This window comes from Salvelinus fontinalis, chromosome 10, assembly GCF_029448725.1.
Source record: "Salvelinus fontinalis isolate EN_2023a chromosome 10, ASM2944872v1, whole genome shotgun sequence".
Classification (NCBI taxonomy): domain Eukaryota; kingdom Metazoa; phylum Chordata; class Actinopteri; order Salmoniformes; family Salmonidae; genus Salvelinus; species Salvelinus fontinalis.
In genome coordinates, this window is record NC_074674.1 from 18,424,188 (window position 1) to 18,450,802 (window position 26,615).

At 44.7% G+C, this 26,615-nt stretch overlaps 1 protein-coding gene across 1 annotated transcript in view; it reads right to left on the bottom strand.

Moving 5' to 3' along the window:
* Positions 1–26,615, bottom strand: part of lamc3 (laminin, gamma 3) — a gene marked incomplete at its 5' end in the record, with an annotated part of 143,842 nt that overhangs the window by 21,222 nt on the left and 96,005 nt on the right. The window contains 5 exon segments of the mRNA XM_055935965.1: positions 1,416–1,594; positions 1,850–1,992; positions 2,147–2,300; positions 5,267–5,512; positions 6,409–6,597. Coding sequence (XP_055791940.1) covers positions 1,416–1,594; positions 1,850–1,992; positions 2,147–2,300; positions 5,267–5,512; positions 6,409–6,597 — 911 coding nt within the window.

The window sequence follows — 26,615 nt, forward strand, 5'->3', positions numbered from 1 at the left end:
CCTGCGCAGCAGAAAATGCCATTTGTAGTGAATTCGAGGTTTAAAACGGCTTCAAAAGATTGTAGTTCTCACATAAGAATTTGAGTGGATTTGCCCTTACGAAAAATGCAACAACCCCTATAAACATGTCCTGTTGCTGCAGGATGATTTGTCTGCTGTGAGAAACTGGTCAAATGAAGATAGTACATCTGTAGGTGGAGAGGGCATTTATAAAACCACTTCTCTTTCACTCTCCTTGGTGGACACTCACCCACATCCACTTTGAAAACCTGCAATTTGGACACTTCAGCCCAACCGGAGGTAACATCTGTTATTATATTACGGCAAGAGCAACAATAACTCCACACACAACACAGTATGGTACCTTGCAGTTGTTGCTTTTTAAACGTACATGAACAAAAGGAACATACTGTATACAGCGCAAGAGAGGAAAGGATTTCTCCCCCTTTTTCTATACTGTAGCACTCCCTCTATGGTTCCATTCTGTCCACCCCCCCCCCCCCCCTTTTTCTCTCTCCTGTCTTTAGAAGGGGGGAAGGTGTGTAGTAAAGAGCCAAGAGGTGAGATATGAGAGCGAGAGATGAAGAGATGTGAGAGAAAGAGACTGCATGGTAGAGAGAACGAGATGAGAGAAAAAGACTGGTAGGTAGAGGAGTCATTTTATGGGCTCTGAGCAGACCGGACCCCGGTGTCCTTTGAATTGCTAACACTGTGGAAATCACAGCAGTCTTTCCCAGGTACACGAATGGTTTGCTAGAGAAAAAACACAAAGCACTTTAACAAGAACAAGCATATGTACAGAAAGTACCAAACTCTGCTATTGGCTTTGCCTGCAGAGAAAAGCCACTGTATAGCGTTTAGAACACAAGGCTTCCTATATAGTGCAGTGCACTACTTTTCTGGCCAAATGTAGTGCACTATATAGGGATTAGGGACGCAATTTGGGAAGCACATGGTCTATTTCACATTGACTTTAGTCTGACTGTTAACGTACCTTTTAAATAAGGAGGCCCGATGGCCACGATTGTTAGACTACAAAGACAATCTTGGGTAGGAGTTTGAATAGCTGACTTTTGCTTTGGAGCAAATTTAATTATGCAGTGGTAATGGGTTAATAACAGCACCTATTACCTATGAAGATTTACCCCCACAGACAGGCTGAGAAGCAGACGGATAGAGATGCAGGCAAAAAGGTGTCAAACGGGGACAGAGAAGAAGATGGAGAGACTGACAGTGAGACGCCTTACGAACACACACACACACACACACACACACACACACACACACACACACACACACACACACACACACACACACACACACACACACACACACACACACACACACACACACACACACACACACACACACACACACACACACACACACACACACACACACACACACACTCTTACCTGCTCCTTGACTAGCCCATAGCAGATGGGGCACTCTTCACACTGGTGCGTGGCTCTGTTGTGGAAGTAGTTGAGCTCACACTGGTCACACTTGTACCCCACGAAGCCCTGGCGGCAGGGACATGTGCCGTTTGTGTGGCACTGCATGGAGCTGGAGCCCATAGGGTCGCAGTTACAGGCTGAGAGGGACAGGGGAGGGGGAGTGGACAGGGTATAGCGGGACAGAGGGAGGCAGGGATGGACAGGGGGCAGGGGACATGAATGTCAGAGAGGGGTGAAACAATGGAAGTATTAGAGATTGCATGCTTGCGTTTTGCTTTTTTTTAAACTTATTGTTATCAGAATGACTTGATTTAGCATATATTTTGGGCTGTCTTAGCATTTGACACACAAGGACTTCTAGACCCAATCACAGTATAGGCTACTGTAGCTACCTCTGCAGCCTCGTGAGGAGAAACCAAAGAAGCCCATACGACAGGTGCTGCACAGCCGCCCCTCCAGTCCCGGCCGACACACACACTGCCCTGTGATTGGGTGGCACCCCGCGGAAGACGAGCCAATGGGATTACAGTTGCACCTTAGAAACAGTCGATGTAGAAAGGGATTCACATACAGTAATAATTATTAACGAGACAAAACACAACTACAGTGTGAAGTATAGAAACATATAAATTAAAGGACTATTCTAAACCATATAGATTAGTGCGGAATCCCTGGAGAATTCCCTGTACCTCTCACAGCCTACTCCAGGCTGCAGGTTGAAGAAGCCGACTGAACACTGGCCACAGTCTCCCCCGGTCACATGACTAAGGCACTGACAACTTCCGGTCTGGGGGTCACAGTCCTCCAACAACCCAGAAGTCCCTGCAGGACTGCAGTCGCAGGCTGGGGGAAGACACAACCGCATGTCAACCACACATCAACCACGCAACCTCACATCAAATACAGTATCAAAAAGTACAGTGGCCTAAACACACACATACAGTACATGATCAAAACAGAACACAATTCAAACACAGTCTCCAAAAAGTGACATGAATCATATACATCACAGAAAAAGTACACTAATTAAACACAGTATAAAAAAATGTCTGTGACAAGCCTGACAAAACACTGAAGCTTATCACTATATCAATGTCGCAGACACTGCTGTGATCGATTATTTCCCACCCTCTATCCAATCACTCGATCTTCAACCCATTCACTTTATCTTCTAATCTATCCATTCACTCTATTCTACATTTACATTTTTCATTTTTGTCAGAGGTGGCAGAACTGAGTTCTCGGGTTGGGGTGTACGGTTTGAGCATAGCTTGAAGGTATGGAGGGGCAGTTCAACTTGCTGCTCCGTATGCAAGTACCATGGTCTTTTAGTGGATAAGAGCTTTGACTGGAAGCCAGTGGAGTGTGCAGAGGAGCGGGGTGCCATGGGAGAACTTGGGAAGGTTTAACACCAGGCGAGCTGCAACGTTCTGGATAAGTTGCAGGGGAGCCCAGCCAACAGCGAGTGACAGTGACTGGATAAGGACCTGAGCCACTCCTTGTGTAAGTTAGGGTTGTACTCTACAGATGTTTATAGAGCATGAACCTGCAGGAGCGAGTCACTTTTTTTTGTTGCAGCGAACGACAGGGTTTTGTCCAGGGTCATGCCAAGTTTCTTTGTACACTGGGAAAGGGACACCGTTAAGTTGTCAACAGTGATGGAGAGGTCTTGGAGCGGACAGGCCTTCCCCGGAAGGAATAGCAGCTCCGTCTTGTCGAGGTTGAGCTTGAGGTTGTGGGCCGACATCCAAGCTAAGATATCTGCCAGGCACGCAGAGATGCGTGTCACCACCTGGGTGTCAGAAGGGGGAAGGAGAAAAGTAGTTGAGTGTCATGTGCATAGCAATGATAAGAGAGAACATATGAGTATATGACGGAGCCGAGTGACTTGGTGTATAGATAGAAGAGGAGAGGGACTAGAACCAAGCCCTGGGGGACACCAGCAGTGAGAGTATGTGATGTAGAGACAAATCCTCTCCACGTCACCTGGTAGGAGTGGCCTACCAGGTAGGATGCAATCCAAAAGTGTGCAGAGCCTGAGACGCCCAGCCCTGAAAGGGTGGAGAGGAGGATCTGACAGTTCACAGTGTTGAAGGCAGCAGATAGATCTAGGATGAGAACAGAGGAGAGAATGTTAGCTTTGACAGTGCGGTGAGCCTCTGTGACACACAAAAGAGCAGTCTCGGTTGAGTGCCCTGTCTTGAAGCCTGACGGGTTAGGGTCAAGAAGGTCATTCTGAGAGAGATAGCGAGAGAGTTGGTCAGAGACAGCACCCTCAAGTGTTTTGGAAAGAAAATAAGGGATACTGGTCTGTAGTTTTTGATGACAGAGGAGTCGAGGAGAGCGATTCAGCGATTCAGGGGAGCGATACAGGCAGGGGACGCAGCCAGTGGTCAGGGATGAGTTGATGGAAGTGATGAATGGGAGAAGGGGATGGGGTTGAGCGCGCAGGTTGTCGGGCAGCCAGACCTCACTAGTTGCAGGGTTTCATCTGGAGAGAGAATCCTCTGAGGTTCATAGTCTAGACAGGAATAAAGTACAACAATCCTTCTCTTTGTAGAGTGTGTCTTGTCTGGCCTGTGTGGATGGCTCTATGTGAGCTGGAACAGTGCAGAGGAAGAGCAGGCCGTCTATCTGTGAGGTGTCTGTGGGGCAGCCATATTTCCCTGAGCCTGTGTGTGTGTGTGTGTGTGTGTGTGTGTGTGTGTGTGTGTGTGTGTGTGTGTGTGTGTGTGTGTGTGTGTGTGTGTGTGTGTGTGTGTGTGTGTGTGTGTGTAACTCAGTGTTTCCCTGTTTGTGTGTGTAACTCAGTGAGGGAGACAGCAGAGTGAGACTGAGGGAGACTCATGGGCCTCTCCCTCACCACTTTGTCATATTTGTGCGCATTCCAATGGCACCTTATTCCCTATATAGTGCACTACTTTTGTGGACTATGTAGCGAATAGGGTGCCATTTATGATGCAAACTCTGCTCAGCCCTGGGGTTATAGATGGAACAGCTCAGGTACTTCTGGGGGACAAAGACATTATGTACATCTCTCTCTATCTTTCTCGCTCTTTGTGTCTCTATTCCTATCACTGCCTCTATCTCTCTCTGTCTCCGTGTCTCTATTTCTCTCTGTCGTTTCTGGCACTGTTTAGCTTCTCTTTATATCGTTTTCGCACTCATACATCTGCAGTATTCAAATCCTCCAAGGCTCTTCATGTATATCAGGAGAAAAAAGTGTATTTAAAGTTGAAACTTTTTCTCTTTCTATTCATCCATTATAATGGAGACAAAGTACTGCAGTTGGAATGTCAGTTCGTCAGGGCAGACTGCTCTCCGCTTCTTTCTCTGAACCACGTTCAACTGACACTATTTCCTTATAGGTCTATGACTTCTATTCACTCAGAGAGAGAGAGAGAAAATGAGAAAATGTTCTCTCACGTTACAACAACTGTGGAGTTCCTCATGGCACTTTTAACCGCAACTCTCAAGCTCTAACTTTTACAAAGAATTATTTTACTGAGAATTCCATTCATCTGCTATCAAGAATCTTTAGAATGTGAGAATTGCTGAAGTCAAGTCAATAGTACAGTATGAGGAAAGAACTTGTTCAACCCTCAAGAAAAGCTCACTATAAATCCACACATAAAAGGCACATGTACACAGACACACAAACACACATTGATGCACACGAACAAATGATATAACACATTGAAATACATTCATTGTCAATACATTCTACATTTTTAATTTTGTATTTCTCCTTAATTAAAAAACCTGTCACAGTAACCCAACATACGCCCTTCCCAAGTTCACACACTCACGTTTGCACTTCCCGGCCATCGTCCGGTCCATGGCATCTCCATAGTAACCGCGTCGACAACGTTGACAGTGGTCTCCCTCGGTGTGTCCCAGACACTTGAAGCAGCGGCCCGTCATGTGATCACACACGCCCAGTGCGTTGGGGTCCACGTTACCGTTACAGTCACACCGCTCGCACTGCCGAACCAGCCCAGAACGGCCCAGGGGGTCGCCGTGGAAACCGTCCTCACACAACTCACACCTGGTTCCTGAGGAGAGACAATGTTTGTGTTTGTGTGGGGTTTCGGTGGCCATTTTAATTTCAACCTAAATCAATATTTTTCAGGCAAACTTCAAATTCAGTTATATGAAATTCTTGTAATGAATAAACGATCCCGACCTGACAAGGGAATATGTTTTCATTCACACACTGTGCTCTACACATGCTAGGATCAAGAATAATTTAATCAAGACAGCGAGGACAGTTAGCTATCACCAGCAAGGTTTTTATAAATCCAATTTGTGGAAATCCGCTCCACTGAGCAAACAATAAACTTCAAGGTTGTGTCCCAAATGGCACCCTATTCCCTACTATATAGGGCAGGGGTGGGCAAACTTTTTTCCTCGAGGGACCCACATCGGGATTTTGAAATCAACGGAGGGCCGCATTTTTTGGTCGGACCAATTGTTTGTTAATAAAATCAATTTGCGGGGGCCTCCCGAGTGTGATGCAGTGCCTTAGACCGCTGCGCCAGTGCTTGAGGCATCACTATAGACCTGGGTTCGATCCCTGGCTGTGTCACAGCTGGCCCGTGACTGGGAGACCCATGAGGAGGCGCACAATTGGCCCAGCGTCGTCCGGGTTAGGAGGGGGTTTGGCAAGCCGAGATTTCCTTGTCCCATCGCGCTCGACCTTCGCCTGTCCCGAGTTCGTAGTTGCAGCGATGGGACAAGACTGTAACTACCAATTGGATACCACAAATTATTATTATTTTTAAAAATTATGTCTCGCGGGCCAGATTGGTCGGGTCGGTACTTTGCCCCCCCCCTTGATATAGGGATTAAGGTGACATTTGGGACTCAACCCAGGTTGGGGGAATGGCATGGTTTGTTCCCATTACCAGACATCTAACAGTAATCGAACAGTAACAGTAATTCATCTCACCCCTCTGTCCCGAAGGGCAGTTGGTACAGACCACGTCCCCAATCTCCATAATTTGAGCACAGCTGGTGCGGTTCGGGCAGGGGCAAGTTTGACAGTCGTTGGTCGTGCCAATCAACGCGTTGCCATAGTAACCATCCAGGCAGCGCTCGCAGGTTGGTCCTGTGGTGAAATCGGCACACTCACACACACCTGCGTGGGGTAGAGAGAGAAGGAGAGACGGAGACCGTTACAACTCACTAAAGCGCACACAGGACCATCATACTGAATCTCAGTAGCAGACACAGATGAATGACTCCGAGACATGTGACTGAGACTGGTGTTACTTGTGAGTGGGAAAGCAGCAACTATTCAATACACTTGAAGGTACCTAGCTATCCATCCACCTCCCTCTCTCACCTCACTCACTCCACTTTCATTCTCTCTCTTTTTCACAGGCAAAAGCTAGCGCGAACCTGAGCACGCACGCACGCGCACACGCACGCGCACACACACGCGCACACACACGCGCACACACGCACACACACACACACACACACACACACACACACACACACACACACACACACACACACACACACACACACACACACACACACACACACACACACACACACACACACACACACACACACACACACACACACACACACACACACACACCCACACACACACACACACACACACACACACACACCAAGGAGGATGGATGCTGTATTGATTTTCTCCTCTGACAGATCCAGGCCACAGTGAGTAGAGTTCCCCTTACCACCAGCAGGGTGCGCTGTGTCTCTGTCTCTAACCAGCTGTCTGCACCATACACGTAGCTCTCCACACAGGCACAGCAGAACGAGAGAACAATAAGAGGAAACAGCCAATACTGAAACCCAGTCCTCCACCGGAGAGAGAGATGTGCAGAAATAACTGGTCTAAATTCACTATAATTGCTTTGGGTAAAATAAGAGCTGGATTCAGACAGAAAGACCTTCAAGAAGTAAACCAATTCACCCCAAGTGAGAGATTACCATATGTTTTATGTCCTAAAAACAAACTGTTAAATCCATATGTCTTATAGAGCCTCAGGGAAAACAACTCTGGGCTTTACGCATGTGGCTACAGCTCTTCACATATATAATACATCTGGTTTCCATAGAAATGGATTTTATGAACTTTTGACCACTCATCTAGTTTTTCTCTGTTTGCTGGGATAATTAGCCACAGAGCTGTAACGGTTAAATATGCTCATTACGATGGAGAATTATAGTTTGAATAATAAACACTCTCCAAACCCAAACGTAAGTAAAAAAAATAACTGGGCCTACAATTCAATATAAACCTAATCAAACTTCACTTCACATATGTTGCAATTATGTGAATAGTTATGTTCACGATTCAAATCTTTAAGAGTCTAAGCTGGGGATAACATGTGGAATTGTTTTAAGATGGTCAAACCAAGTATCATTTAGCTACTTCATTTGGAATTGTAGGACCCCTTCAGGTATCAAACAAATATACAAACAAAATATTTGGTCAAACATTGAATAACCCAGAAAACTTCTAAAAATAGCCCATATGATCATATATAGCCTAAGAAACACGGACCATAAAGTCAATAACTTGCTTGTAACAGATGTCATTCATATATCTCTGAAACTCACTTAGATAATACCTTTGAGGATACAGTGGTAGCAATAATTGGTTATAACATCTACTGAAAAGACAGAAATGCCAACGGAGGCGGTGTTGCGGTCTATATTCAGAACCACATTCCTGTAAAGCTTAGAGACGATCTCATGTTAAATACTGTTGACGTAATATGGCTACAGGTTCATCTGCCTCACCTAAAGCCCATTAGTGTGGGAAGCTGCTATAGACCACCAAGTGCTAACAATCAGTGTCTGGATAATATGTGTGAAATGCTTGATAATGTATGTGATATCACCACAGAAGTATATTTTCGGAGTGATTTAAATATTGACGGGCTATCATCAAGCTGCCCACTCAGGAAAAAACGTCAAACTGTAACCAGTGCCTGTAACCTAGATCCGTTTGTCAGTCAACCTACCAGGGTAGTTGCAAACAGCACAGGAATGAAATCATCAACATGTATTGATCACATCTTTACTAACGCTGCAGATATTTGCTTTAAAGCAGCATCCAAATCCATAGGATGTAGTGATATACAATTTAATAGCCATATCTAGGAAAAAAAAAGTTCCAAACGCTGGGCCTAATAATGTGTATAAGTGGTCAATCAATCAATCAGTCAAATGTATTTCTAAAAGCCCTTCTTACATCAGCTGATGTCACAAAGTGCTGTACAGAAACCCAGACTAAAACCCCAAACAGCAAGCAATGCAGCTGTAGAATCACGGTGGCTAGAGGTCATACAAGAGGTCATACAAGAGGTCATACAAGAGGTCATACAAGAGGTCATACAAGACGTTTTGTAGTGATTCATATGTTAATGATGTAAAGAATATATTTGCTGGTCTGCGGTGTGTAATGAGGAGCAACCTGACGATGCACTTGACACATTTATGGAACTACTTATTCCAGTTATAATAGGCGCGCGGCCATTAAGAAAATGACTGTAAAAACGGTTAAATCCCCTTGGATTGATGAGGAATTTAAAAATTGTATGGTTGATGGTATGGCAATTAAGTCTGGCAGCCCAACTGATTGGCAAACGTATTGCAAATGAAGATCATGTGACTAAACTAAATAAAAATAAAAATAAACTACACTATGAAACAAAGATAAACTACATAAAGAATGATAGTAAAAAGCTTTGGGGCACCTTAAATGAAATTATGGGGAAAAAAAGCCAACTCGGCTCCTTCATTCATTGAATCAGATGGCTCATTCATCACGAAGCCCACTAATATTGCAAATTACTTTAATGACTTTTTCATTGGCAAGATAAGCAAACGTAGGGATGACATGCCAGCAACAAACGCTGACACTACACATCCAAGTATATCTGACCAAATTATGAAAGACAAGAATTGTACTTTTGAATTCCGTAAAGTCAGTGTGGAAAAGGTGAAAAAAATATTGTTGTCTATCAACAATGACAAGCCACCGGGGTCTGACAATCTGGATGGAAAACTACCGAGGATAATAGCAGACAATATTGCCACTCCTATTTGCCACATCTTCAATTTGAGCCTACTAGAAAGTGTGGGCCCTCAGACCTGGAGGGAAGCTAAAGTCATTCCGCTACCCAAGAATAGTAAAGCCCCCTTCACTGGCTCAAATGGCCGACCAATCAGCCTGTTACCAACCCTTAGTCAACTTCTGGAAAAACTAGTGTTTGACCAGATACAATGCTATTTCACAGCAAACAAATTGACAACAGAATTTCACCATGCTTATAGGGAAGGACACTCAACAAGCACAGCACTTACACAAATGACTGATGATTGGCTGAGACAAATTGATCATAAAATGATTGTGGGGGCTATCTTGTTAGACTTCAGTGTAGCTTTTGACATTATCGATCATAGTCTGCTGCTGGAAAAACATATGTGTTATGGCTTTACACCCTCTGCTATAATGTGGATAAAGAGTTACCTGTCTAACAGAACACAGAGGGTGTTCTTTAATGGAAGCCTCTCAAATATAATCTAGTTAGAATCAGGAATCACCCAAGGGTAGCTGTTAAGGTTCAGTTTTTACTAATGACCTGCCACTGACTTAGAGTAAAGCCAGAGTGTCTATGTATGCGGATGACTCAACACTATACACGTAAGCTACCACAGCGACTGAAATGACTGCAACACAACAAAGAGCTGCAGTTAGTTTCAGAGTGGTTGGCAAAGAATACGTTAGCCCTAAATATTTCTAAAACTTACTAAACCCTAAACCTCAACTAAATCTTGTAATAAATCATGTGGAAATTGAGCAAATTGAGATTACTAAACTGCTCGGAGTAACCCTAGATTGTAAATTGTCATGGTCAAAACATATTGATGCAGTAGTAGCTAAGATGGGGAGAAGTCTGTCTGTAATAAAGCTCTGCCTTCTTAACAACAAGGCAGGTCCTAGTTTTGTTGCACCTTGACTACTGTTCAGTCGTGTGGACAGGTGCCACAAAAAAGGACTTAGGAATATTGCAATTGGCTCAGAACAGGGCAGCACGGCTGGCTCTTGGATGTACACAGAGAGCTAATATTAATAATATGCATGTCAAACTCTCCTGGCTGAAAGTGGATGAGAGATTGACTTCATCACTACTTTTATTTATGAGAGGTACTGACATGTTGAATGCACTGAGGTGTCTGTCTAAACTACTGGCACACAGCTCAGACACCCATGCATACCCCACAAGACACGCCACAAGAGGTCTCTTCACAGTCCCCAAGTCCTGAACAGACTATGGGAGGCACACAGTACTACATAGAGCCATGACTATATGGAACTCTATTCCACATCAAGTAACTGACGCAAGCAGTAAAATTAGATTTAAAAAACAGATAAAAAACACCTTCTGGAACATCGGGGATTGTGAAGCAACACAAACATTGGCACAGACACATGCACACACACACACACACACACACACACACACACACACACACACACACACACACACACACACACACACACACACACACACACACACTATACATACACATGGATTTAGTACTGTAGAAATGTGGTAGTGGTGGAGTAGGGGCCTGAGGGCACACAGTGTGTTGTGAAATTTGGCAGCAGGTAATGGGGATCCATAATAGATACAAATACAAATAGCCGATAGAAACACATTGAATAACAGATGCATTCACGGAAAAACAAATAATCAAAGAATACGTTTGTTTTAGTGCCTGTCCTATTTCTGAGAGATAAAAGAAAGATCAGGGGATTTTTTATTTATGGCACTAAACTACTTCCATATATACTTCCATTCATTTTTTTTACTGGTACCGGGATATCTTCAGACAAGGCTTTCTAGAGCAAAACATGTACGTGTTAGTGAGAGTTTCACCTTTCCATTGAGGGGTCATACTATTGTGTAGCCCAAACTGTTCAAATGCTACAGACAGAAGGTTGGTAGATCGGCGGTACTGACTTCAGAAGAGTCCCGTGACGCTTGTTGGGGTCATAGAGCAAAACGGAGGACACCATCATGTTTGGGAGAGTCTCATCTTTCCAGAGTGGTCATACCGTTCAGACGCTACAGAGCTTTCGTGAGAAGACCGATTTTCGGGATGTCTCATAGTCTGACGAACACCACTGTAGCTCGGCCACCTTCCACTGCAGATGCGGAAGACTGCGATTGATGGATGCGGGGGAACGAGACGCAGCCCATGCAAAAAATATATATATTTCCATCTTAAACAGTCAGATTTTGATGGAGATGTTTTTATTATGCTAATGTATTTTTTTGAGAGGGCACGGACAACGACTGTAGGGGGTAAAATATGTATATGAGTATTCAAGTATATTTCAAGGTAATGGTGAACTGTGTCTATTCCTTTGGTGTTTGAGTGGTCTATTCAGACGCGACACACACAGACATACACACACACGCTCAAGCCTACCTGACGAGCTAACCTACATATGTGCTCGCTTCTAGGCAAATAACACTGAAACATGCATGAGAGCACCAGCTGTACCCGAAGACTTTGTGATCACGCTCTCTGCAGCCGATGTGACTAAGACCTTTAGACCGGTCAACATTCACAAGGCCGCAGGGCTAGACAGATTACCAGTACGTGTACTGCGAGCATGCGCTGACCAACTGACAAGTGTCTTCACTGACATTTTCAACCTCTACCTGTCTGTAGAGTCTGTAATGCCAACATGTTTTAAGCAGACCACCATAGTGCCTGTGCCCAATAACACTAAGGTAACCGGCCTAAATGACTACCGACCGTAGCACTCACGTCTGTAGCCATGAAGTGCTTTGAAAGGCTGGTCATGGCTCACATCAACACCATCATCCCAGAAACCCTAGACTCACCTAATTTGCATACCGCCCCAACAGATCCACAGATGATGCAATCTCTATTGCACTCCACATGGCCCTTTCCCACCTGGACAAAAGGAACACCTATGTGAGAATGCTATTCATTGACTACAGCTCAGCGTTGAACATCATAGAGCCCTCAAAGCTCATCAATAAGCTAAGGACCCTGGGACTAAACACCTCCCTCTGCAACTGGATCAGGTGGTAAGGGTAGGTAACAACACATCCTCCACAGTGATCCTCAACACAGGGGCCCCTCAAGGGTGCGTGCTCAGCCCCATCCTGTACTCCCTGTTCACTCATGACTGCACGGCCAGGCACAACTCCAATGCTATCATTAAATTTGCAGATGACACCACAGTGGTAGGCCTGATCACCGACAACAACGAGACAGCCTATAGGGAGGAGGTCGGAGACGTGGCCGTGTGATGCCAGGACAACAACCTCTCCCTCAACGTGATCAAGACAAATGAGATGATTGTGGACTACAGGATAAAGAGGACCAAGCACGCCTCCATTCTCATCGACGGGGCTGCAGTGGAGCAGGTTGAGAGCTTCAAGTTCCTTGGTGTCCACATCACCAACAAACTAACATGGTCCAAGCACACAATGACAGTCGTGAAGCGGGCAGGCCAGAACCTATTCCCCCTCAGGAGACTGAAAGGATTTGGCATGGGTCCTCAGATCCTCAAAAGGTTCTACAGCTGCACCATTGAGAGCATCCTGACTGGTATGGCAACTGCTCGGCCTCTGACCGCAAGGCACTACAGAGGTTAGTGCGAATGGCCCAGTACATCACTGGACCTCTGTTTATTTTTTATTTATTTTACCAGGTAAGTTGACTGAGAACATTCTCGTTCTCATATACAGCAACGACCTGGGGAATAGTGTCACGGCTCCTCCTCTGCAGTGCAGGGGGCGGTTCCTCCTGCAGGTAGAGGAGGGTCGTTAGTGATTGGAGTCACCTGGGCTCAGGGTATTTATAAACTGTTTCACTAATCACCTCTCTCTCTCTCTCTCTCTGCTCCTCCAGGTATGCTCATGATTTGTTTGTTCCTTTGTAGTTTTGCATAGTTTTCACTCAGTCATGTTCACACACACAGATTCATGCATCCATGCACTTTACATACACCTTACATTATGATACATCCACACCTCATTCCTGTCTCTTAGTTTAAGTTTAATAGTTTGTTGTAGAATAAAGAACCTTTTTAAATTGGCCTATACCTGTTGTTCGTGTCCCCTCATTGTTGTCACGGGCTATGAGCCGGCTTGTGACAATAGTTACAGGGGAGAGGAGGGGGATGAATAAGCCAATTGTAAGCTGGGGATGATTAGGTGACCGTGATGGTATGAGGGACAGCTTGGGAATTTAGCCAGGACACCAGGGTTAACACCCCTACTCTTACAATAAGTGCCATGGGATCTTTAATGACCTCAGAGAGTCAGAACACTCGTTTAACGTCCCATCCAAAAGACACAGCGCAGTGTCGCCAATTCCATGAGGAATTGGGATATTGTTTTTTTAGACCTGAAGAAAGAGTGCCTCCTACCCCCAAGCCATAAGACTCCTGAACATCTAGTCAAATGTCTACCCAGACTATTTGCATTGCCCCCCCCCATCTCCACACCACTGCCACTCTCTGTTGTCATCTATGCATAGTCACTTTAATTAATTCTATCTACATGTACAAACTACCTCAACTATCGGTTCCCCCGCACATTGACTCTGTACCGGCACCCCCCTGTATATATATATATTTTTTTTTACTGCTGCTCTTTAATTACTTGTTACATTTATCTCTTATTCTTATTTTTTTTTAACTGCACTGTCAGTTAGGGGCTCGTAAGTAGGCATTTCAGTGTAAGGTCTACACCTGTTGTATTCGGCGCATGTGACTAATAAAATTTGATTTGATTTGAATCTAAATAAACATCTCTCCTCAGGGAGAGCACTTCAGTTGCAGTGATCTCACTACAAGACGGGCGGGTAACATAAAATCCATCTCTCACCTTAACACACCCCTAAATAGGTCACTCGAGACCTCACCCCAGCTGCCATGGCAACATATTCAATACCTAACCCACCCTAAGGTTTAGGAGACCCAGCAGTTTAGTAAACCAACTGCACATCAAACCCAGAGCTAAAATCACCTCCAACTACCTCTGGTCCAGACAGCTATACACACTCCAACAGTAAAACCATTTAACATTCATATTCAATAACCTGTTAAATATTTTGAAGGTCCAAATATCAAAGCCCATCTAATACTGTAGTGATAGAAAGCTTCCTTCCTGGTTCAATGAATGGCCAACAGGCCTATACGTCAGTATGATGAAATAGGACTTTTTAAAGCTATTAACTATATAGCCGATTTTAGTTCAAATCATCAAGTCTATCTTGAGCGAGCAAAGATTTTTGCTATTGGGTCAGTGAAGCCGCTTCCTGTCTTCCTTTGTTGCTAAGACGAAGTTCTACGTCTCAAATGGGACCCTATTCCCTATACAGTGCACTACCTTTGACCAGGGCCCATAGGGCCATTTTGGATCCAGACACTAAGACAAAGTGGTGCCAACTAACTTCACAGATATGTACCGTATGCAAGAAGCTACATTGATCACACAGCCTTTAAGGAAACCCTAATTAGCCTGTAGTTTAATGAAGTGTGTAGCGCTACGCTAGCTAACAGCATGGTAAAAATAATTACGTGTGCGTCCCAAAATGCATCCTGTTCCCTATGTAGTGCACTATTTCTGACCAGGGCCAAGAGGTAATGCACTGCATTGGGAATAGGGTGCCGTTTGGGACGTAGCCTATTAGTTCTTCACTGAGGTGCCTAATACTAATTCTTGATATTCAAGCATGTAATACCAGTCATTCATAATTGTTCTCCATAAGACAAAGAGTTGGGGTTTATTGCAACGCACTAAGGACGTAGTGTAGTCATACCCGATTGTGGGTCCGTGTCTCTGTCAAATGAGCCATGCTAGACTTAATGTTCAGAATGTGCTGACAGACAGTACAGCTTGTGAAGATGAACGAGCACAGTTCAGAGTTACTGAGGCTCATCCTCCATGGGACTGGACAAGTATTGCTATTCCTTTTAGTTCAGTGCTTCTTCTGTAAAGATAACAGTTCTGCTTGGTTACCAACAAATCGCCTCAATCATCATCATCTTCATCATCACCTTCATCATCATCCACCCAATCGTCATTGCTTCATTACATTTATGTAAAATCAAGGTAAAATTTGTACTGCAGCTGTTTTAAAATCAATTTCACCTCCACTAATTGAATTGAAATAGGAATCTGTATAAATAGAGACTAGTTCCCCCATTCATCAGTCATGGTTGACGTTTCTAGCTAGTCTGTAAGATGGCCCTGCAGTGGATAGCAGCTTTTTCTTTACACGGATCATAACTTTTTTGTACAGAATGATTGCGCCATCATTTGAATGATTGCGCCATCATTGAAAACAGCTTCAGGACATCAGAACAGCGATCACTAACCTCGATTTGGACGAAAAGGTCCACTTCAACAAGTCGGCAGCTCTGGACCTTCTATTTACTCCAGACCAGTCCCGAATCCCCGGGACACGAAAGATGAAGCGGCTGTGAAAGAGAGGCAGGCGAGCCGGCATCCTGACGAGACTACGTCGGCGAGCGAATAGACCGTCATTGCCCTCTGTTCTATTGATGAACGTGCAGTCACTGGAGAACCAACTGGATGAACTCCATTCGAGACTACACTATCAACGGGTCCTGAAACTGCAATATTCTATATTTCTCAGAGTCGTGGCTGAAAAAGTACATGGCTAGGAATCCGTATAAATAGAGACTAGTTCCCCATTCATCAGTCATGGTTGAACACCAAGGTAACCTGCCTAAATGACTATCGCCCCGTAGCACTCACATCTATAGCCATGAAATGTTTTGAAAGGCTGGTCATGGCTCACATCAACACCATCATCCTAGACACCCTGGACCCACTCCAATTTGCATACTGCCCCAACAGATCCACAGATGACGCAATCTCTACTGCACTCCACACTGCCCTCACCAACCTGGACAAAATTGATATCTAAGTAAGAATGCTGTCCATTGACTACAGCTTAACATTCAACACCACAGTCCCCTCCAAGCTCATCACCAAGCTCGGGGCCCTGGGACTGAAGACCTCACTCAGCAATTTGAATGGATCCTGCACTTCCTGAAGGGCTGCCACCAGGTGGTGAGGGTAGGCAACAACACATCCGCCACGCTGATCATCAACACGGTGGCCCTCAGGGTGTGTGCTTAGTCCCCTTCTGTACTCCGTGTTCACCCACAACTGCGTGGCCGCGCACTACTCCAACACCATCAGGATTGCTGACGACACGACGGCGGTAGGACTGATCACCGACGATGATGAGCAGCCTATAGCGAGGTCAGAGACCTGGCAATGTGATGCCAGGACAAGACGGTGGACTGAACACAGCGATGCAGATCGCCTCAAGATAAAATCGTAATATTCAGTATCTGTAAGTTACACTAAATATTAGCACTTCACATACTCATGGGTCATAACATTCAATATGGAAAACAACACAAAACAATTCATAAGGCTAGAGAAATGTATCAACAATGTATCAACACCCAAACATGATGGAGAGTAAACAAGGAACACGACTCCATTACGGACACAGACGATTTATGCTTTTCACCACCGGGAATGGTAAGGGTGGAAACTGATCTGTTAAAATGGATAAATGACAAACTGGGCATACTTGAATTAGTCAGTAAAGATATAAAGGAGTTGAAGACGAGCCTCGAGATGAGTGACGAAAAAGATGCGACAATGGAGAAAGAAACAAACGATCTGAAAGGGACAGTCAATAAGATTGAAACGGACGTTAATGAACTTAAAAAGGAGAACATCTTTCTGAGTGAAGCCTTACTTGACATACAGACTAGATCTATGAGAGAACATCCGGTACTTACTGGTATCCAAGAAAAAGAAGGCGAAGTTCCTGAAAATGTGGTAAAGGAATTCCTTCTTTACAGCGCTTCAAATCCCACGAGAAGCTGTCAGCAAAATCGAACTCGAGCACAGAGATATGAACGCCCAATCGCTGCCAAATGTACTTTCTTTAAAGATAAAATAATGGTTAAAGACTGGGTAAAAGACTCGCTGCCACGAAAATAGGCATGCATGATCAGTTCCCGAAGGAAATTGCAGAACGGCGCAAAGTTCTGTACCCAATCTTCAAGGAGAATAGATTAATGTAAATATGCCTTGTCCATTGCTGTTCTGGTTAGTGTTTATTGGCTTATTTCACTGTAGAGCCTCTAGCCCTGCTCACTATATATCCGACCTCTCAGTTCCACCACCCACATATGCGATGACATCACCTGGTTTCAATGATGTTTCTAGAGACTATATCTCTCTCATCATCACCCATTACCTAGGTTTACCTCCACTGTATTCACATCCTACCATACGTTTGTCTGTACATTATTCCTTGAAGCTGTTTTATCGCCCCCAGAAACCTCCTTTTACTCTCTGTTCTAGACGTTCCAAACGACCAATTCTCATAGCTTTTAGCCGTACCCTTATCCTACTCCTCCTCTGTTCCTCTGGTGATGTAGAGGTGAATCCAGGCCCTGCAGTACCTAGCTCCACTCCTATTCCCCAGGCGCTCTCTTTTGATAACTTCTGTAACCGTAATAGTCTTGGTTTCATGCATGTTAACATTAGAAGCCTCCTCCCTAAGTTTGTTTTGTTCACTACTTTAGCACACTCTGCCAACCCAGATGTTTTAGCCGTGTCTGAATCCTGGCTTAGGAAGACCGCCAAAAATTCTGACATTTTCATCCCTAACTACAAGATTTTCAGACAAGATAGAACGGCCAAAGGGGGCGGTGTTGCAATCTACTGCAAGGATTGCCTGCAGAGTTCTGTTTTACTATCCAGGTCTGTTCCGAAACAATTTGAACTCCTACTTTTAAAAATCCACCTCTCTAAAAACAAGTCTCTCACTGTTGCCGCCTGCTATAGACCACCCTCTGCCCCCAGCTGTGCTCTGGACACCATATGTGAACTGATTGCCCCCCATCTATCTTCAGAGCTCGTGCTGCTAGGCGACCTAAATTGGAACATGCTTAACACCCCAGCCATCCTACAATCTAAGATTGATGCCCTCAATCTCACACAAATTATCAATGAACCTACCAGGTATCACCCCAATTCCGTAAACACGGGTACCCTCATAGACATCATCCTAACCAACTTGCCCTCCAAATACACCTCTGCTGTTTTCAACCAAGATCTCAGCGATCACTGCCTCATTGCCTGTATCCGTAATGGGTCAGCGATCAAACGACCTCCACTCATCACTGTCAAACGCTCCCTGAAACACTTCAGCGAGCAGGCCTTTCTAATCGACCTGGCCGAGGTATCCTGGAAGGATATTGATCTCATCCCGTCAGTAGAGGATGCCTGGATATTTTTAAAAAATGCCTTCCTCACCATCTTGAATAAGCATGCCCCATTCAAGAAATTTAGAACCAGGAACAGATATAGCCCTTGGTTCTCTCCTGACCTGACTGCCCTTAACCAACAGAAAAACATCCTATGGCGTTCTGCATTAGCATCAAACAGCCCCCGTGATATGCAACTTTTAAGGGAAGCTAGAAACCAGTATACACAGGCAGTTAGAAAAGCCAAGGCTAGCTTTTTCAAGCAGAAATTTGCTTCCTGCAACATAAACTCAAAAAAGTTCTGGGACACTGTAAAGTCCATGGAGAATAAGAACACCACCTACCCAGCTTCCAACTGCACTGAAGATAGGAAATACTGTCACCACCGACAAATCCATTATAATTGAGAATTTCAATAAGCATTTTTCTACGGCTGGCCATGCTTTCCACCTGGCTACCCCTACCCCGGTCAACAGCACTGCCCTCCCCTCTGCTACTCGCCCAAGCCTTCCCCATTTCTCTTTCTCCCAAATACAGTCAGCTGATGTTCTGAAAGAGCTGCAAAATCTGGACCCTTACAAATCAGCCGGGCTAGATAATCTGGACCCTTTCTTTCTAAAACTATCTGCTGAAATTGTTGCCACCCCTATTACCAGCCTTTTCAACCTCTCTTTCGTGTCGTCTGAGATTCCCAAAGATTGGAAAGCAGCTGCGGCTATCCCCCTCTTCAAAGGGGGAGACACTCTAGACCCAAACTGCTACAGACCTATATCTATCCTACCCTGCCTTTCTAAGGTCTTCGAAAGCCAAGTCAACAAACAGATTACCGACCATCTCGAATCCCACCATACCTTCTCCGCTATGCAATCTGGTTTCAGAGCTGGTCATGGGTGCACCTCAGCCACGCTCAAGGTCATAAACGATATCTTAACCGCTATCGATAGGAAACAGTACTGTGCAGCCATATTCATTGACCTGGCCAAGGCTTTTGACTCTGTCAATCACCACATCCTCATCGGCAGACTTAATAGCCTTGGTTTCTCTAATGATTGCCTTGCCTGGTTCACCAACTACTTCTCTGATCGAGTTCAGTGTGTCAAATCGGAGGGTCTGTTGTCCGGACCTCTGGCAGTCTCTATGGGGGTGCCACAGGGTTCAATTCTTGGACCGACTCTCTTCTCTGTATACATCAATGATGTCGCTCTTGCTGCTGGTGAGTCTCTGATCCACCTCTACGCAGACGACACTATTCTGTATACTTCTGCCCCTTCTCTTGACACTGTGTTAACAACCCTCCAGGCGAGCTTCAATGCCATACAACTCTCCTTCCGTGGCCTCCAATTGCTCTTAAATACAAGTAAAACTAAATGCATGCTCTTCAACCGATCGCTGCCTGCACCTGCCCGCCTGTCCAGCATCACTACTCTGGACGGCTCTGACTTAGAATATGTGGACAACTACAAATACCTAGGTGTCTGGTTAGACTGTAAACTCTCCTTCCAGACTCACATCAAGCATCTCCAATCCAAAGTTAAATCTAGAATCGGCTTCCTATTCCGCAACAAAGCATCCTTCACTCATGCTGCCAAACATACCCTTGTAAAACTGACCATCCTACCAATCCTCGACTTCGGTGATGTCATTTACAAAATAGCCTCCAAAACCCTACTCAATAAATTGGATGCAGTCTATCACAGTGCCATCCGTTTTGTCACCAAAGCCCCATATACTACCCACCACTGCGACCTGTACGCTCTCGTTGGCTGGCCATCGCTTTACACTCGTCGCCAAACCCACTGGCTCCAGGTCATCTACAAGACCCTGCTAGGTAAAGTCCCCCCTTATCTCAGCTCGCTGGTCACCATAGCAACGCCCACTCGTAGCACGCGCTCCAGCAGGTATATCTCTCTGGTCACCCCCAAAACCAATTCTTCATTTGGCCGCCTCTCCTTCCAGTTCTCTGCTGCCAATGACTGGAACGAACTACAAAAATCTCTGAAACTGGAAACACTTATCTCCCTCACTAGCTTTAAGCACCAGCTGTCAGAGCAGCTCATAGATCACTGCACCTGTACATAGCCCATCTATAATTTAGCCCAAACAACTACCTCTTTACCTACTGTATTTATTTATTTTGCTCCTTTGCACCCCATTTTTTCTATCTCTACTTTGCACCTTCTTCCACTGCAAACCAACCATTCCAGTGTTATTTTTTTTACTTGCTATATTGTATTTACTTCGCCACCATGGCCTTTTTATATATTTTTTTATTTTTTTATATATATATTTTGTTTGCCTTCACCTCCCTTATCTCACCTCACTTGCTCATATTGTATATAGACTTATTTTCACTGTATTATTGACTGTATGTTTGTTCTACTCCATGTGTAACTATGTGTTGTTGTATGTGTCGAACTGCTTTGCTTTATCTTGGCCAGGTCGCAATTGTAAATGAGAACGTGTTCTCAATTTGCCTACCTGGTTAAATAAAGGTGAAATAAAAAATAAAAAAAATTAAAAGGGAAACACGTAGCTCTCGTAGTTGACAAACTGTATATTGATAACCAAATGTTCAGAGAAACAAATACTACTCCATGGCTATTCTAAATACGACAAAGTTCCCATAGAGGAGTGGAATAATGGAACGTACAATACTAGCCACGGTAGGGATTGCAATAAAAAAATATTTTGAAAGCAATTTTTTTTTACAATTATTAAAGAAATAATCTACAACTACACTATACCATTCTAAATAGGGAATGTTGGAAAATAATTCGTATTAGACTTTCCATTTATGGTATTTTATATATAAACTAAATCTTCAAATATAAGGAACTGGAACACAAAAGTACTCAATCAACATGGTAGAGATAAAACACGGCAAACAGAGGACAGAAGGCACAGTATGTGGGTATGTGTGGGTGTATTGTGATGGAAGGTGGGGGGGGGGGGTGTTTTTGTGTTTGGAAAAGTGGGAAATGGCAACCACTTGATTATCAGTGATCTACTTTAGTATCATTTTACTTAGCTAATAGAAGCATTTTCATTTGATTCTGATTGCGTTTGCCTTGTCGTTCTAAACGCTAAATTGCATTAGACATATTCAAACGTTAATTAGCTCATTTTATTTCATGTCTATACAGCCATTGGTTGCAAATAGTATACATATTGTAAAACCAATCAAGTCCTTTCCCTCTCAAATTCATATTTTGTGCGGGAGAATATGGCTACAGTGATTTGCTAGCTGTGATCCTCATCGCCACGGTTCCACCCACTTCACCTCTTCCTAGACAACGCATTGAAACTCATTATCATGCCAACAGTCCGGTGTGAATGGCGAGTGAAGCCACACAAACAAACGTGTTGTGTTGTCATTCATTCACTTGATATGAAATTGTGGGGCTGCTGCTGCTGTGTTTTTGGAGTTTTTCAAAATTGGGCCTTTATTAGTTAATTTATATATTTTTTTATTCATATCCAGGTTGATGATAGGACCAGTCCAGTTTCAGGTGAAGTGAGCATTGCTGTTGATGACAGGCCCAGTCCAGTTTCAGGTGAAGTGAGCATTGCTGTTGATGACAGGCCCAGTCCAGTTTCAGTGGAAGAGAGCATTGCTGTTGATGACAGGCCCAGTCCAGGTTCAGTGGAAGAGACAATCTTTGGGGTTGATGACAGGCCCAGTATAGTTTCAGTGGAAGAGAACATTGAGGTTGATGACAGGCCCAGTCCAGTTTCAGTGGAAGAGAGCATGGCTGTTGATGACAGGCCCAGTCCAGTTTCAGTGGAAGAGAGCATTGAGGTTGATGACAGGCCCAGTCCAGTTTCAGTGGAAGAGAGCATTGAGGTTGATGACAGGCCCAGTCCAGTTTCAGTGGAAGAGAGCATTGCTGTTGATGACAGGCCCAGTCCAGTTTCAGTGGAAGAGAGCATTGCTGTTGATGACAGGCCCAGTCCAGTTTCAGTGGAAGAGAGCATTGCTGTTGATGACAGGCCCAGTCCAGTTTCAGTGGAAGAGAACATTGAGGTTGATGACAGGCCCAGTCCAGTTTCAGTGGAAGAGAGCATTGCTGTTGATGACAAGCCCAGTCCAGTTTCAGTGGAAGAGACGATCTTTGGGGTTGATGACAGGCCCAGTCCAGTTTCAGTGGAAGAGAGCATTGCTGTTGATGACAAGCCCAGTCCAGTTTCAGTGGAAGAGACGATCTTTGGGGTTGATGACAGGCCAAGTCCAGTTTCAGTGGAAGAGAGCATTGAGGTTGATGACAGGCCCAGTCCAGTATCAGTGGAAGAGAGCATTGCTGTTGATGACAGGCCCAGCCCAGTTTCAGTGGAAGAGAGCATGGCTGTTGATGACAGGCCCAGTCCAGTTTCAGTGGAAGAGACAATCTTTGGGGTTGATGACAGGACCAGTCCAGTCTCAGTGGAAGAGAACATTGAGGTTGATGACAGGCCCAGTCCAGTTTCAGTGGAAGAGAACATTGAGGTTGATGACAGGCCCAGTCCAGTTTCAGTGGAAAAGAACATTGAGGTTGATGACAGGCCCAGTCCAGTTTCAGTGGAAGAGAACATTGAGGTTGATGACAGGCCCAGTCCAGTTTCAGTGGAAGAGAGCATTGAGGTTGATGACAGGCCCAGTCCAGTTTCAGTGGAAGAGGGTATTGGGGTTGATGACAGGCCCAGTCCAGTTTCAGTGGAAGAGGGTATTGGGGTTGATGACAGGCCCAGTCCAGTTTCAGTGGAAGAGAGCATTGAGGTTGATGACAGGCCCAGTCCAGTTTCAGTGGAAGAGGGTATTGGGGTTGATGACAGGCCCAGTCCAGTTTCAGTGGAAGAGAGCATTGAAGTTGATGACAGGCCCAGTCCAGTTTCAGTGGAAGAGAGCATTGCTGTTGATGACAGGACCAGTCCAGTTTTAGTGGAAGAGACAATCATTGGGGTTGATGACAGGCCCAGTCCAGGTTCAGTGGAAGAGAGCATTGGGGTTAATGACAAGCCCAGTCCAGTTTCAGTGGAAGAGAGGATCTTTGGGGTTGATGACAGGACCAGTCCAGTCTCAGTGGAAGAGAGAGTCAGGGAAGGCCAGGATGCCAGACCAACTTTTGATTATTTCATGAGACCCAAGTCAGATGACCTAAAAACATTTTTTTGTTTCCACCCTATGCAGGAATCAAAAAAATCTGTGGTACAGAGGGTTTTCTGTGTTAAAGACGGCACCAATCGGAAATGGCTGTCAAACAATGAAGAAAGCCACGTGTTATACTGTTCAATTTGTATGGCATTTGCAAAGCCTACTGACAGCAGTATTTTAATGAGTGGAATGACGGATTGAAAACATGTTCCCCAAAGGGTAGAAGAGCATGAGAAGAGAAACATGCACAGAAGTAGTGCTGAGGCATACTTTTTAAGGTCCTCCAAAGCAGACATTCAAAGTCTGCTCCGTGGCAGTCAGGTGTCTGCCCACAGACCGCAGGTACGCAGGAGAAGGCAGGTGCTGGAACGTGTCATAGACATAGTGAAAGTCATTGGCAAGAGGGGGCTCAGATACAGGGGGATGCAGTCTGAGGCTGCCTATACATTATCGATCAAGGTCATTTCTTGGAGATGATAATACTGCTGGGAAGGTATGACGTCTGCTTGAAGGAACATCTCACCGAATGCGTTGAGAAAAGCAAGAACCCACATCAGTCTGGGACAAGAGGCAGAGGTTCTCTAATCACACTCCTCTCAAAACATACTCTCAACACCGTCATTCACACAATTCGGAGCATTATCCAACAGACCATGTCAAGTGAAATTGAGCAAGCTGAAATGTTCTCTGTCCAGATCGACACAACTCAGGACATCACTTCTCAAGACCAGTGCTCATGTGACAAACGTCGTACAAGAGAGGCTTGTGGCTGTTGTGAAGTGTGAGGCGTCCACTGGACAGTACTTTATCCAGTTGTTGACAGATGTCGTGGATAAACTCAAATTAGACATGAGCAAGTGCATTGGCAATGTTACGGATGGAGCATCCAATATACAGGGCAAATATAAGGGCTTCTCTACTCTCTTATCCTCAAAGTCCCCCAATCAAGTGCATGTATGGTGCTATGCACATGTCCTTAATCAGTTTTTTTCTGACAACAACTGAAATTGTCTTAGCAAGCGGGTCACTGTTTGCTCTCCTTAACGACATTGCCGTATTACTCCGTGAATCCTACCAAAGAATGGATGTGTGGGAGAAGAAGAGCCAGGACAGAGGCCTATCTCCAATCGGAGAAACACGCTGACGGGCTAAGGATAGTGCTTGAAAGAAGGTCTTTGGATCCTTTGGAAAACCAGACCAGGGTCTCTATGTTGAAGTACTCCTCACGCTATCAGCCATACAAGGACAGGCCAACATGAAGACAACTGTTTGGGTGAATACGAGGATTTACTAAAGCTCTTCTCCGGTATGAGACGATACTGACAGCTCAAATATTTCTTTGAATATTTGAGAACATGTCACCACTGTCCAAATACCTGCAGTGGGTTGGACTGCCCATCGAATGGTCGTGGCTACACAGGAAACCCTGAAAGGCATGTCAAGTGACTTTGACACCATTAAGGCAGCTACAGACACATTTGTTCAGTTTGCAAATAAGAAGATCAAAGAACAGGATGAGGACACAGAGCTGGAAAAGGTGGAAGCCACTGCCACAGAAAAGGGCAAGAAAGAAGAAATTCATGTCTGGAGAGATGGCTCAAGATGAAGCTTTGACAGAGGCAGAGAGGGCCTATAAAGTTAAACTCCACAATCAAATATGGATACAGTCACAGATAGTATCCACAGGCGATTTCTGTCTCATGGCACTCTATACGCTGACCTAGCCCTCCTGTTCCCTAGTAACTTCTCCCAAATAACATCCAATGGTCTTCCAGAGACAGTCCTTCAAGAGCTCAGCAAAAGTTTACTTTGATTTGATAGTCGAACAACTGGTGACAATTTGCAGTATGAGCTGAGAAGCCTCGCTGTACATTGGAAAAGACTGAAAAGTTCAGGATTGGAGGAATACATGCCTCGGGACAGTGGAGGATGGCCCTGAAGGAAAATAATAATACATTCTGCTCATCCTGCAAAGAATGTCCACTGCTGAGACGTTACAACCTGCTGACTGATGCATACCATATCCTTGGCCTTGGATACAAGTTCCCACTTACCCTCTCAGATACCCAGGTAGCTTGTGAGCGAAGTTTCTCTACCTTAAAGTATATCAAGAGCAGACTCAGGAGCACTCTCTCACAACAACACCTAAAGGCCTTCATGCTGATGGCCACTGGGAAATGCATCCTAATGGAAAAGCAAGCTGGTGAGAAAATTGTTCCTCCAATCAGGTAGATGCGACATATTTCCTATAACTTGCTTACTTCCCATTATTTTACTCTTACATTTCTAATGTCTCTTTTTTCCTGTGTGTTATATTACTGTCCAGTACTTTGACAGAGTGGAGCCAGCCAGCTGACCCTGAGCAGCAGTTAGACAGTTCTATGTTTCAGTGAGTATCGTGGATATTATAGCATCACTTTTTTACGCCAGGCTTCAGGTGATGTAGATGAAACATGGTGGCTTGTGCTGTTCACTTACAGGTTACGTTCTATGTTTGGAGAGATGTCCATACATAGTTTTTTCAGAAGGTGTACTCCCATTACATAAAGCCAGCCAGCTGACCCTGAGCAGCAGTTAGACAGTTCTGTGTCTCAGTGAGTATTGTGGATATTATAGCATCTCGTTTTTCACTCTAGGCGTCATGTGATAT